This window comes from Eubalaena glacialis, chromosome 16, assembly GCF_028564815.1.
Source record: "Eubalaena glacialis isolate mEubGla1 chromosome 16, mEubGla1.1.hap2.+ XY, whole genome shotgun sequence".
In the NCBI taxonomy this organism is placed as follows: Eukaryota; Metazoa; Chordata; class Mammalia; order Artiodactyla; family Balaenidae; genus Eubalaena; species Eubalaena glacialis.
In genome coordinates this window covers 81,466,463-81,481,942 of record NC_083731.1, presented here as the reverse complement: position 1 = coordinate 81,481,942, position 15,480 = coordinate 81,466,463, and the positions used below count along the sequence as shown (strand labels likewise).

At 34.1% G+C, this 15,480-nt stretch overlaps 1 protein-coding gene across 4 annotated transcripts in view; it reads right to left on the bottom strand.

Moving 5' to 3' along the window:
• The window catches only part of LOC133076118 (NEDD4-binding protein 2-like 2), a 74,403-nt gene that overhangs the window by 44,982 nt on the left and 13,941 nt on the right, over positions 1 to 15,480 (bottom strand). For 3 of the 4 annotated variants that reach the window (XM_061170551.1, XM_061170552.1, XM_061170553.1), the window contains one exon: positions 13,131 to 13,274. In XM_061170551.1, the coding sequence (XP_061026534.1) occupies positions 13,131 to 13,274 (144 nt within the window). Of the gene's footprint in view, positions 1 to 10,547; positions 10,686 to 13,130; positions 13,275 to 15,480 lie in introns of those variants that run through there. The other variant, XM_061170554.1, reaches the window with a different exon arrangement.

Below are 15,480 nucleotides of genomic sequence, written 5' to 3'. Positions count from 1 at the left end.
CTCATTTCATAGAAGCCTAGGGTGCAATTAACTAAGTGTCACATAACTACAGGTAAACTGATATCACACTGTCACATGAACATTATATAGAAGGTCATGATGAAAAACAACAGGAAAAATGTTTTCGTGAAAACCAAGAGTGGTGGTGAAAGGCTCCTTACTTTTATTACACCTGACATTAAAACAAAAAAAAAAGTTTTTTCTTTTAAAGAAATGGGTTCGTGTGGTCTGCTCTGTGAAACTAATCATACCAAATTTGTCAGTAAAAATGAGAATATCAAATTGACTTGATCATACCAACAGCCCATACCACACAGGTGAAAAAACAGTGCCAGTATTCATGACAAAAAAGCACATGCATTATCACAAATTGTTTTGAGGTATTACACAGCTTAATTCCTGACTGCTTATGCTAATTAGGAATATGAGTATCTTTGATAAATAACCAAAAAATCAAACTTTATCCTTCTAGATCTCTCCTAGCATTTCTAACTAGTATAAAAATCAACCAGTTGGTGTTTCCTTCTCTGCCCATCCCTAGTGTATAAGAGGTAAAATCATCAAAAGGCAGACAAAATAACAGAATTTCAAGGCTAACACATGAGTTACTTCAGCTGAAATTCTAACATACTCAGCTCATTTAATCCATCCAATAACCCTGTTATAGGTTGAGAAGGTATTCTCATTTAATTACAGGGAAAAGTTTCAGAAAATTAAGTGACTTGCCCAAGTTGCAGTCAGAACTACAACTTTTCTTCAAATTCTGGAATTTAAAATTCTGTGCTCTAGGGACTTCCCTGGTGGCGCAGTGGATAAGACTCTGCACTCCAATGCAGGGGGCCCGGGTTCGATCCCTGGTCAGGGAACTAGATCCCACATGCATGCCGTAACTAAGAGTTCGTGTGCCACAACTAAGGAGCCCACCTGCTGGAACCAAGACCCGGCGCAACCAAAAAATAATAATAATAATAAAAATAAAATAACACTCTGTGCTCTACTAAAAGTGGTTTCTGCTCTTCATGACAATCTGAGGTACCTCGAAGGTATAGTCTGAAACATGGAACTCGGTTGCGCTGTGAACAACTCACAGTGTCAGGCGACCCACTATACATTTCTTAATGAAACACATTCCATTTTCAGAGAGTTTTGAATTAAATTAAAAATTAAGAACCACTGATCCAGTCAAATGCCCTCAATTTACACATAAAGGAACTGCAGAAGAGAGAAGGAAATGGCTCACAAGTCCCTCTCAACTAGCTAGTATAATAGCTGTGTATTAGTTTGCTAGGGCTGTGACAAAGTACAGACTGGGTGGCTTAAACAACAGTTTATTTTCTCACAATTCTAGAAGTCTGAGGTCAAGGTGTCTGCAGGGTTGGTTTCTTCTAAGGCCTCTCTCCTTGGCTGGTAGATGGTCTTCTTCCGCCAGTGTCTTCATAGGTCTTCCCTTTGTGTATGTCTGTGTCCTAATCTTCTCTTCTTATAAGGACACCAGTCATATCGGATTAGAGCCCATCCATATGATCTTAATTACCTCTTTAAAGGTGCTATCTTCAAATACAGTTACATTCTGAGGTACTGAGGGTTAGGACCTCAACATACGAATTTTGAGGGGACATAATTCAGCCCATTAACACTCCACTCTCCTGCGCCCCCCAATTAATGTCCTTCTTACATGCAAAATACATTCACCCCATTCCAACAGCACACAAAGTCTTAACCCATTCTAGCATCAAGTCCAAAAATCTTATCTAAATACCATTTAAACCAGGTATGGGTGAACTTGAGATATGATTCATCCTGAGGCAAAATTCCTCTCCAGCTCTGAACCTGTGACTCTAGACAACTTACCTGCTTTCAAAATATAATGGTGGGACAGGCATTCCCATTCCAAAAGGGAAAAATCAGAAAGAAGGGATGATGGGTCCCAAGCAAGTCTACAATAAGGCAAATTCCATTAGATTTTAAGGCTGAAGAATAATCTTTAATAATAAATAATAAAGAATAATCTTTGGCTCCATGCTGTGTTCTCTGGGCCCACTGGGCTGGAGGCCCTGCCTTCCAGGCTGACCAAGGTGGTAGCCCCACCCCCTCAGGCTTGGGGCTCTGATCCCATGGTGGCAATGGCAACCCTGCCAACCTCTGAACTGCCTTCAGGGTCCTTCTATTCTTTTCTTGGAGGACAACATATGCTCACAGCCAGATCACCACAGATAGCTCTAGTGAGTTGTCTTGTAGAATCTCAGAAGTCTGACAGCCTTCCTTCATTTCATCCTGTCCTGTCTCTTTCAGTCCAAGCTGGCAGTGTTTCTGCTACCATATCCCCATCTCTGGTCTTGCTGAGTTAGCTTAATGAATCCATAAGTCACATGCCCATACTCCCTTTAGCAAATGGTTGTCTAGCAACTGCCTTGATGTTGTCTCCAGAACACACTTTCTAATTTTTTGCAACATGCATAGGCTGAGAACTGCCAAATCTTCAAGTTTCTGGTTCCATTTTGCTTAACGATTCTTTCTTCAATTATCTCTGTCCTCTTGCATTTTACTATAAGCAGCAAGGAGAAACCAGGCCATGCCTTTAACACTTTGCCTAGAAATCTCAGTTAAATATCCAAATTTATCACTTACCAGTTCTATTTTCCACAAACCTCTGCAACACAATTTAGCCAAGTTTTTTGCCACTTTGACTGCCTTCCCTCCAGTTTCCAGTAACATGCTCCACATTTCCATCTGAGACCTTACCAGAAGCACCCTTTTCATATTTCTACCAACACTCTGTTCATGATCATATATGTCTATCTCTAAAGTGACAGAAGCCTTCTTGACCGCCCCAGAACCCTCACCAGCATCACCTTTAACGTCCATATTTCTACCTACAATCGCTGAAGGCAACCTTGTCTTTTTCTAACATGAAGCTCAAATCTCTTCCAGCCTCTACCATACCCAGTTCTAAAGCCACTTCTTCATTTTTAGGTATTTGTTAGAGTAGCATCCCACTTCCCCGTACCAAAATCTGTGTTAGTTTGCCAAAGCTACGAAGTATCAGTCTGGGTGGCTTAAACAACAGAAATTAACTTTCTCACAATTCTGGAGGTTAGAAGTCCAAGATCAAGATGTCAGCAGGGTAGGTTTCTTCAAAAGCCTCTCTCCTTGGCTTGCAGATGGCTGTCTTCATCCAGTGTTGTCAAGGTCTTCCCTTTTTGTGTGTGTCCTAATCACTTCTTGTAAGGACACCATCATATTGGGTTAGGGTTCAATCACATGACATCATTTTACCTTAATTACCTCTTTAAAGGTCCTATATCCTAACAATAGTCATATCATAAATACTGGGGGTTAGGATTTCAACACATGAAATTTTGAGGGAACACAATTCAGCCCAGAACAAGCTTGAGACTACCCATATTCACTTGTTGTATGAATACTGAATACTGCTCTTTTTCTTTGTGCTGATGACCATATAATGGTAACAACCTCTGACACATGGTGCTTAAAAATGAAGGGAGGGGAAATAATCATACACTCATACAAATTAATAAAGAAAAAGTACATGAGAGCATATAATATGTATTTTGGACCTCACCAAGCCTGCTACGTCCAAAAATTTGGGTTTCCTTGAAGAGCTCAAATCTGAAGGATGAGTATGGAAGGGGTGTGTGCACACAGAACTTTCCAGGAAGAAGGAACAAATAGCGCATTCAAGGAACTGAGAGGTGGCCAGTAAGGCTGGAAAACAGAAAGTAGGAAGAGTAACAAAACATGAGATTGGATAGGAAAGAAGGGGCCACATCAACCACATTATGGTTTTTGGTCTTTATTCTAACAGCAATGGGAAGCACCTGAAAGGTTTTATGCATGATCATATTTTCCTTTTACAAAGATCACTCTGGAAAGGAGGGGGTACTGAGAGCTTCTAATTTGCTGGTAATGTTCTACTTCTTGAGCAGGATTCTGGTTACATGGATATGTTCACTTCATGAGTATTTGTTGAGCTATATACACTTAAATTTAAGCACTCTTTAATATGTACATTATACTTCAGTCTTGTTAGATTGTGGAGAAAAAGGGCTAGAACAGAGCAAGTACTGATGTGGGGACCCCAGTCTCAGGAAGAGATGATAATTCAAACTAGAAAGATGGCAGTCAAAAATGGAGAGATTCAAGAGATAATTAAGTGGCAAAATTCAAAGACCCCAGTTGATGGACAATATGAAGGGGGAAAGAAGGCATCAAAGAAGGCTCTCAAGTCTCTGGTGTGCAAAAATAGATAGATGGTAGATCCATTTGCTATGCAAAAAAAATCCTGGAGTTCCATAGATGGGAGAGAAGATCACAGGTTCAACTTTTCAGGCTTAAAAGTAGAAAAGTCAGGTAGGCAGTTAAGTATATAGGCTGGAGAGCAGAGGACAGGTTTAAGAAGAAAACACACTTGGGGAGTAATATTGTTAACAGAAGCAATGGGTATAAAATCATTCAGCCCATATTTTTTAGCTCCTACAGTATTACAGGCACTGCTTTAGGTTCTGTGGATAGAGCTAAGAACAAAATAAACAGGTTCTCATGGAATTTATATTCTAGTTCAAAAGACTCCCAACAAATCAGTATTAAATAAGATAACTTCAACTACTAATAGCTACTATGACGAAAACAAAACAGGACAATGTAACAGAGTGACAGGGGTGGGGTTCCTTTATTTTAGATTGGAATAGTCAGGGAAGGTTCTCTGTGGAAGTGACATGTGAGGTGAGACCTGAATGTTGAGAACTATGCTAGGCATAGGAAGAACAGAAAAAATAGAGCAAAAAAAACAGCTAGCACTTAAAGCAAGAACAAGCTTAGCATATCTGAAGAACAGACAAAAAGCCCAGTATAGATGAAATATAGTAAATGAAGAGGAGAGTGGTACAAGACAGGGTCAGGGAAGAAGCCAAGGGCCAGATCACGTAGAGTTTAATTAAGCAGGGAGGGAGGTAATTTTTTTTTTTAATAAATTTGTTTATTTATTTTTTGGCTGCATGGGGTCTTCGTTGCTGTGCGCGGGCTTTCTCTAGTTGCGGCGAGCGGGGTCTGCTCTTAGTTGCAGTGCATGGGCTTCTCAATGCAGTGGCTTCTCTTGTTGCAGAGCACGGGCTCTAGGCGTGTGGGCTTCAGTAGTTGTGGCACGTAGGCTCAGCAGTTGTGGCTCGCGGGCTCTAGAGCACAGGCTCAGTACTTGTGGCACACGGGTTTAGTTGCTCCGCGGCATGTGTGATCTTCCCGGACCAGGGCTCGAACCCGTGTCCCCTGCATTGGCAGGTGGATTCTTAACCACTGCGCCACCAGGGAAGTCCCTGGGAGGGATGTAATTTATGGTAAAAAAAAATTTTTTTTAATTATAGCTTTCTCTAGTTATTCTGTGGATAAAATTATAGGGTGGCAAAGATAAAAGTGGGGAGACTACTACGTCCAAGTGAGAAATGATGAAATCTCATGGGGAAAGTTAAGAGTAAGAATAGAAGTGTTAAAGCAAAAAATAAGAACATAAGCTCTAAATGACCCTAAAAGAAATAGAAAATCAAAAGTCTCAAGGTTGCTCTACTTATCTGTATTCTAGTATTTAATTTTTGGATCATAAACAACAATTCTAAGGACTACTAGTGAGGTTCAAAAACCTCGAACAAGTCTCTGATGGTGTTAGCTACAACAAGTTAAATGGATGAGCCTTCCTCTCTGCCTGGACACTCTCTCTCCTAGCAAGTATCAAACACAACTAATTCACACTCTATATTTCCGTGTTTCCTAAATTATGAACTGTCCTATAAAGTTGCTCTATTTAGATGAATGGGTCCTTAATTTCAAGAGGTTGTTGACTACTCTCAGGAGAAGACTAGGACTAATATTCAACAAATATTTATTGACTCATTAAAGGACAAAGCTCCAAAGACAAGACAAGGAAGACCATGCTTTCATGTCCCTTAAGGGTACAAGATAATCTTTCTTAATGTAATACCTGGGCTCTACTAGTCTTTACACAGCAAAGGGAAGATGGGGAGGGAGAAATATCACTTTTGAGACCACTAGTCTTCTAGCTTTAACAACTTCTTTCCTATCATTCCCCAGAACTAAAAAAAAAATTTTTTTTTCTCACTACTTTTTAATTAATTCAAAATGTCTAGCCCAGGCCTCCTAACACATTTCCTATAAATACTTCAATTTACTTATATTCAAAATGAAATATTTTAACCACATCTTTGCCAGTGTTACATTATACACTATTCCAATAATCTCAATCCCATAATGTACTGCTTTCCAGTTTCATGAACCAAAATCTATCTTAATCTATTCATGAAACCAATGTTATTTCTTCCCCATTCTAACAAAAATTCCACCTCTGATTTCACATTTAGAAACAATAATGAAAAAAGCCACAAACTAGGAGTTTTAATTTCTCAAGGAATTAAGAAAAACCAAACAAGATCCAGCCCTTCTATTTTTTAAGTTAACTAAAACAAAATAAGGCAAATAGTTAACAGTAAGAATTCTTCATTCTGTACTTAAAGGTTTTCCTTGCAGCATCTAATTAATTCAATATTTTATTTATACAGCAAACTTAAGTAACTGGCTCCTTCACTGTTCTTTAATTTTAGAAAATTAATTTAAACAACATAAAAGAAAAAGGATGCTAATTATTACAAAAGGAAAAAATCCTTAATTCTTCAGAAAATCAGAAAACTGATGTAATTTCCATAACAGCTACTGCTAGCACACTTAAGTAATAAGTGGACATTAAAAGAAAAATACGTTAAGACCACTTACAAATACTGTTGATCTGTTTAGGAAATACTGCCTCAAAATTAATCATCAAAACAAACAGCTTATATAATTTAACAATCCATTTATTGAATACTACACATTTCCAGTGCTAATTAAAATCAGGAGATATTAAAATAAAAGGTAAACATTAAAGCACAACAGCATATGTAAAACTTCAATTGAAAAGATGTTGCTGAAATATAATTATCAATTATCAATGTATATTTTGTAGAAAATGTTTAAACAGTAAATGACATCCTAGCTTTCAATCCTGACTTAAATTAAACATTCTAAATAAATGGCCACTTACAGATTTCTTCACTCAGCTTCACTGGTAAGTCAACATACCTCTAACCCTATAAATTCAAAGGTACCATAAAGATGCACTCAACTCTCCACTGGAATTTCTTTCCTACCTTGAAAAAAAAACCCTTAAATTAATAATAATAACTTAACCAAAGATAACAATGTGGTTTAAAAGATAAAATGGGATATGGTGAGGAATATGTCTGAACTATATTTGAATCCCAGTTACCATCGCTCCCTAGAGATATTATGTTCATAGGATAAATTGCTTAAACTCTGTAAGTTTTTGTTTCCTCTTTATAAAAAATTTGACACTGTACAATTGTTATAAAAAATTAGAAACTGTAATAATCACACTTAGAATAGGGCCTTGACAGGCATTAACTAAATGGCAGCTACTTAAATAAGTATTATTAAATTAAGGCTTGTTGCTATTAAATTCCTATTCCTCATTGTAGCAGCACTGGAGAAATGAAGAATCACTTGTAAAAGCTGAACTCAAATTAGCTATCAGCTTTCCTTCAAAAGCACTCAGTTCTTTAAGAATGGCAGATTAGAGAATCATGACATAACAGTGAATTCCATAACAGTGAATTTCCAACTACTATTTATCAACTAGTCTATCAGCATGAGGCTTGAGTACTGGAGAAGAATTTTTTCTCAAATACATACATCCAAGTACTACGCCATGTTTATGGTATTCCTAACCAATGAGTAACACTGATAGACTAAAAATCTATATAAATCTTTCCAAGTATTTTCATATCAAAGTTCTACCTATACCACAGGGTCAGGAAACTGCAAAGCTGTGACCTATAAGTTTAACATGATTAAATAAGGTTCATAAGGAAATATGAGTTCAGTGGAACACAGGAGGGAAAAAAGTTATCACCATTTTTGACAGTAACTTACCATCCCATAATCTTCATTAAAAATGTTATGAAGTTAACATGAAGATAGCTGAACAGAAAATGCACATAAGAAAAAGAAAATATGTACAGGAAAAGACTGAAAAAAACAAGAAAGCAACATGATTTCTAATACTCTTAGGAAAGAATAAAAAAGAAAGAAGAATAAAAGAGGAGAAAGAACCCACAAACCTCTCCCAAATCAAATTTTCTTTCATTTTGATATACTAAAAAACCTGAAGAGTCCAGAATTACAACTGAAGAGACACTAACAAAGCTGTGCGATTATTGTAATTACTAGTTGTAGGGTAAAACTTTAATTTTACGTGTCCTATCTGAGAATACAGTTGAAACTGCAAAATAATAATAATAATCCAAATAAAGTGTATTTTAATGGACTGTACTGAACTTGAACACAATTTTAACCATGAATGAACAGATTATTCTTACTTTTTTTCTCTTAGTTACCAATAAAGTTGAGAGGCAATAGGTCATCTCAAAATCTCTCAATCTTCCCATTAATTTACAAACAGTTCAATTAAAAAAACAACATGGAAATATTAACAACTAGACAATACTCCCTGATGAAGTCTTCAGCCATTCACCTGCTTGTTAATGTGATTGTGTCTAGTTCTAAGATTAGGGGTCACAGTATGGCTATGTCCATGCTAGATAAAATAGTCTATTTTCTATATACTTAAGTTTAAGACAGCTTATTGAAGTTAATGGACTCTGTACTGGGAAGTGTATTATAATATGTAATGACTGCAATTTTCACACCTGGAATATGACAGGGTTATCATTCAGAGAACAAAATTTGTTAGGAGGAAAGGAAAGAAAAAGATTATTTCTAATTTAAATGACTAAAATAAACTTCTATTAAAGATACCAAAAAGTCAAAACTCTCCAAACACAGTCCTAGCTTCAAAAATAACTCTCTATTTACTCTTGAGGCTCTCTTTTCAGAGTTTTTTTTTGCTACTCTTTCCCCTTGTTCCTGTGCATAATTTGACAGCAACAATGTATTAAGAATTTCCATAGGAGATACATTCAAAATTGAGTTTACACACATGTATATTCTATGACAAAAATTATGCCATTCAGTGCAGTCTACATAAAGATATTGAATGTAAAGTATAACCATTCTATTACAAGTTTTCTGATTTTAGTTGCAAAAATCAAAATTATAAACTTTTCAAGGTTTGCTCTGAAATTTACAAACCATGCAAAATTGAAAATTTTTTAGACTTGAGACCTTGGCAGTTTGAATCAACTGAATTATTTAAATGCTGCTTAGCAAAGTAAAAAAAAGGAATAAAAAAGACACACAAGACAATCACCAATTACTCCTCTTTCAGAATCTATTTCAACGGAACTTAATACTACTTCTTGCTATCCTAAGGATATTTTAAGGAGAAAATCTGGCATACATACAGGGAAACCAATTGTTTTAATAATACCTTAATTCAAAAAATAAAATAAAAATTGGTATGCCAATCTTATTTAATTGTAAAGAAAGAAAACCACCACCAAAGAAGATACCCATTAATCCCTTAATCTCTCCTTTCACAAAAATTACAGCAATTGTAATGAGAAAAAATTATTTATAAGTTGTAATCTACAAAATTTAACTCTATAAACAGCTAACTGGATCTGCTGTTCTGCTGCCACCAAATGTTTATTCTGAATGCTCATTGTAACAAAACTAAGTAATACTTTGTTATGATTTCAGACTAAGAGGCATTACTCTATTTACATGGGTTGCAGACAAACACACACAAAAACACTCCAGCCCTAATAACTGAATTCTCAGTTATTGCATTCATGTTACAATACTACATAAAACTTCAATAAAGGCTGGTAAACCTATCTGGTCAAGGTATTGGTTTGGCCAAAAAGTTCGTTCGGGTTATTCTGTAAGATACCCCAGAAAAACCCGAACGAACTTTTTGGCCAACCCAATACTAATATAATACATGAACAAACGCATTTCTTCAGAGAACACCACCAATTTTCTTTATAAATACTTAAAAAACCAGGCTCAGAAAATCAGACATTTCTACAATAACAAAAACTCAATTATGGTCAAAATAAATATTTTATATCCTTTGAAATCATGAACTCTTTCAAAACTTACCAATATATAAAACTGGAAAATTTCGTAACCTATATTAATTAGGCAAGAGATAAGCAAACTTCAAATAGTTAAATCCACCCTATCATACCACCAACAAAATACAACCCAATCTTTTGTAAACAATCTTACTTTAAAATGGACATTAAAATATTAAAAAGGTAACATTTTTTTTTCAGAAAGGTGAATACTGAAAGATTATCAATTTAAAAAGCAGTATAAAAAGTTCAACTTAATTACCACACAAATATTTTTATTAGCAGTATTATGACATATAGAAAACTATAAATTTACTTATCAAAAAGGAGAAGTGATTTTTCACTTCTCCTATGAAAAAACAAGGCTATGAAAAAACAAGTTATGAAAACCTATGAAAAAACAAGTTAATCTTTCTGAACCAAACTAGAAGCTATCAATATATTCTGTTTAACTAAAATGTTCACCTTAGTTGAATATGATGAGTAATGCCCATTTTATTCTTTGTGATGGAGACCAACTCAGAATGGCAGGTAGCAGCTGGGGGAACTATTCCATTAAGAATATACCTAAATTTAAAAAAAGAATATATCTGAATAGAAGAAAAAATTTTGATGAAAAATCCTTAGTTGGTAAATTTCATATTTTACAGATTTTTAACATCAAGCAATGACTTATAATAGTGATTCTGGTATCTTTTATTGCATATTCATTCCTCTATTCTGTTATTGTTCAAAAAATACAAAAAAAATTAGCCACAATGCTTGGGGGAACTTTTAATTTACTTTGTCTTAAAAAAAAAAAAAAATTAGGGACTTCCCTGGTGATCCACTGGTTAAGACTCCAGGCTTCCAATGCAGGGGGCGCGGGTTCAATCCCTGATCAGGGAACTGAGATCCTACATGCCGCACAGTGCGGCAAAAAAAGAAAAAAAAAAAAAGTCTTCCAGAATGTTAATTTCCCTGCCTCAATAAGCATTTATAATTTTTAAAAATAACCAGCAACAATTAACGATCTCTGCATGATTATTTACTACTCAGAAGTACTAGGAGATAAGTGGAATCTGTAATAAAATCTGGAAATTTATTTTAGACTTACTATCGTGAACATGTTTCCTCATAATTTGTATCTTCCAAAGGCAATTCTCTACATCCTCGAAATAAACTGGCTACTGTTCAAATACTATAGATTTACAGTACTATTATTTCTGAGTAAAGTTTTATAAGGACAAAGGGAAAGGGACACACAGTATATACCTACCAGTTGTTTCACCTGTGCCAAAATTAAATCCTTTACTATTGCAAAATGTCAATTTACATAATAAAATGCTGGGAAAAGTAAGCCCAAATACTAAGAAGTACTACTCTGAAACAAAAAAATATATGAAAATAGTGAATAATGGAAATGTGTGTATGTATTGATATAAATAAATACATATACGTTGACACACAAACATGAGTTAGCATATTCCTACTACATCATATTTAGTTAGGATGAACAAATATATACAAACATACGTATGTGTTACACAAAATAAAGCATGGTAATACCCATTTAAATGTAAACAGCACTGTTAGTACAAATAAATAGAAATCATTTCTTATCTCACTAAAGGTAATGCAATAAAGACCTTGCTGAGTACTAATATTTAGCTTTGATTCTTGCAACTTAATATCACTTAATAATTTAATATTAGTTAAAAAGTAATATAAAGATGTGAGAGAACATTTACAGCTGAAAAAACACCAAAAGGTTTTAAAACAACATCGGAAGGAAGGTTATGGGATTCACCACTTTGCTCTACACCTGTAACTAACACATCATTGTTAATCAACTATACTCTGACATAAAATAAAAACTAAAGAAAAAAAAAGAAAGACTATGGGATTTGGAATGGGCTGGTTTAGGAGAAAGAAAACTTAAAGGACATAAACTATTATCATGTAAAACATAAAAAAATTTTAAAAGTAGTTGTAATTAGCTCTGTTTTTTCCTAAAAATGGATAAATCAAAGTTAGGATGAATTGCAAGATCTCTGAAATGAATCCCATCTCAATTTTAAAATTTTAAGTGATAGAACACAATCTAACAAAAACTATCCAGTGAGATACACAGTTGTCTCTACAGAAAAACTAAAACCTGGAGAAGTAAAATATCCTTTGGGACAAATCTTCCTACGACTAATGCTAAGGAACTGTCTAAAATATTTTTTATATTAGAATTACACTGCGTTAATTTAAATAGAGAAAAGTGATATACTATCAAAATAGCCTGAAGAGCTTTTGCAAACTATATAGTGATTGCCCTGTTTATGCATTCCAGAATCAAGGGTATGGGGAGATAGGAGATGGCTTAAGAAGAAGGGTGATGAAGACGTATATTACGGAGAAAACACCCCAGGTGACTGATACACTTACTGTGTGGTATTTGATAGAGAATTTTGTTTTAAATAAGGGATATGCTAGTTATAGCTTAGAAATACTTTTTCACACAGATGAATTTGCAGAAAAATAATTTTACCTGTATAATGAATAGACGAATCAACTAAGGTGCCTATAACAAGTTAGTATTTCTTATATATTTAAGATAGTCAATGAAAAATACTAAACTTTTATGAAAAGTTGAATTTCGGTATGAACTATAAAACTGTTTGACATTATCTACAAAAGATAAAATTAGTTTAAAATTCAATTATAGAAAAACATCCTGGTTCCTACCCACTCTATGCAGGTATCTTCATAATAAACAAAGGTATTACAACAAAAGATTATAAAAACATTTAAAATACAATTTTATATAATTTTTATTTACACTTTAGAATTTTAAACAACTTGCTGGGAACATCTTTTGTGAGGCAAGGTAGTCTTTTTTTAAATTTGAAACTACTTAAACTTCAAGACAGGCTCTCTAATTTTTTTTTCAAGGGCATGGCAACAAATGTGTTAGCTGAAAATAACCAACTAAATGATTATTTGTAACAGACTTCATTATGTCAGCCTAGAGAGCCTCCCCACCTCTGTCTCCCCTGTGAAGGAGGTCTTTGTGTGCTTTTGTGTGGCGGTTCCACTGAATTCATTACAATAGAGATGGACATTTGATATTCATAACGATCCAACATCTGAGCAATCTTCTTTCGAGATACACCATGTTTATTCCTCCTACCAAAAAAGAAAAGGATTTTAATTCTTTTTTCTTTTAGAATGTATAGGCTTAGAGATTAAACTGTTTTAGAGTAACAGAATACAGATTTTAAATTACATTTTGCAAATAAATACCAGAAGATACACCTCACATTTAAAAAAAGGCTCTCTCAGGTTTAAACAATATCTTAAAAAGGCTTAACGATACCATAAATCACAGCAAAATGTTAACTGATTACACCTTCTTCACACAGAACTAACTACTGATTCACTGAACCACTGAGTTAATCTGCCCCTCTTTTTAAACAACAAAGTAAAAAATTATGAGATACTGTTTTGAAAATTATAGAAGAACTGAGTGGGCTTCCAAGACTGACAAAAATCAATATAAAATATATATCACTTTTAAAAGTTATTTTAGCACACTTACATTATTAAAAAAAATTTATTATTGATACCAAACTATATTATTAGAGATACAATTTATACATATCTCACAAACGTAATGTTGAGTGAAAGAAACTAGATATAATGAATATATACTGTATAATTCTATTTATATAAAGTTTCAGAAAAAATTAAACCATGATGCTAAAGCAAAGGATACTAAAAAAAAAAAAAAAAAAAAAAAAAAAAAAAAAAAAAAGCTTTAAGGAAGAGCAAGTAAGTAATTACCAGGGAATTACGGAACTGTTACTGGGAAAAGGAACTCAAAAAACTTCTAAAGTGTTGGTAATGCTCTCATGACACGGGGAATGGTTAAATGAATATGTTTTATAAGAAATTTGTTAAGCTACATATTTATATTTTATGTACTTTTCTGTGAGTTTGATTATGATAACAAAAAGTGGTTTAAAAAGTATTCTTGACCCTCAAAGAAATTTTTACAATGTATTTTACACTTGTAGTTTTCCGTAACTTGACTTGGACATGGCAAAACACACAGAACATATCTTATATTTAATGTTATAGTTCTAGATTTACTAAAACTAACTCATTTTTCCAGAAAAAAGACATAAAAGAAATGTTTAGTTTTCAAAACTACTGATGTTTAGGTTAAAGATGAGAAGAGAAAGCAAGAGAGAGAAAAAATAGAAGATCGAAAAATAAAAAAGAGAGAAAAAAAGAGAGATCTGAGGTCAAGGTTGAAATTGGTCAAGCTACAGAAATCCACAAGAAGTCAAAATTGATGATTCAATCAATTCTTTACAAAAAAATCTGTCAAACTATACTAGATATCAGTTAAACTTACTTTACTTTGTAAAGTTAATTTATATTAAGAATTGTAATACATTTCAACAGTCTCAAATGTAAATAAAGCCTAACTGTGTAACAATTTCATTAATTCATTTATTCAGCATAACCCAAATATCTTTAGTTTTTAAACTCTCTCTTCTACCTGAGGTGCACTATACACAGAGGCAGGTAAACAATACCAGATATTAATAATATTTATCAGTTTAACTCTTCATAAATTTGATTTGGCATGCAAGTCAGAAAGGGAAAGAAAGGTAACCAAAGGAATAAAAATTCAAAGGTACAAAAGGAATGAAAGGCAAGGGGCAAGAATTAAATTAGTTGAACACCATACACAGAATAACAGTTTTAAGCTAGAAGAGGGCAAACTGAGGTGGGAGGAAAAAACGGTTTTAAAAAGAGAGGTGATGGTCATACAACTCTGTGAATATACTGAAAACCACTGAATTGTACACTTTTAATGGGTAAATTGTAAGGTATGTGAATTACATCTTAAAGTTGTTACCAAAAGGGGGTTGTGTCCGAGTGAAAATGAAGAAAGAAAAACGAGTCATAGTCAGGAAAACTAGGGGAAAGGGATGAAGGTAAAGACAAATGGAAGAGCAGGGTTGAATGTAATACAAGTCCACAATCTCTCACCACAAATCCTGAAATCTAAAATGCTCTGAAAATTCAGTTTTCTGTTGACTCATGTAGCAGCAAAGTCTAACCACGCCTGTACTCATTTGGCAGCATGATCTACTCAGAAATAACATTAAACAATGTAGAATCTTTCATTTCTACTTAGACTGACCATTCGTGATATGCTGCAGAAATATTAAGATGTCTGATTATACCATGCTGCCCCAAACTCTGCTAGGAGTGTTACAATTAGGTATATGCACTATATACTTCCTTTCTAAAATTAAAAAAAAAAAAAAAAAAATCTGAATTCCAACACATTGATTCCCAGAATCTTGGGTATGGC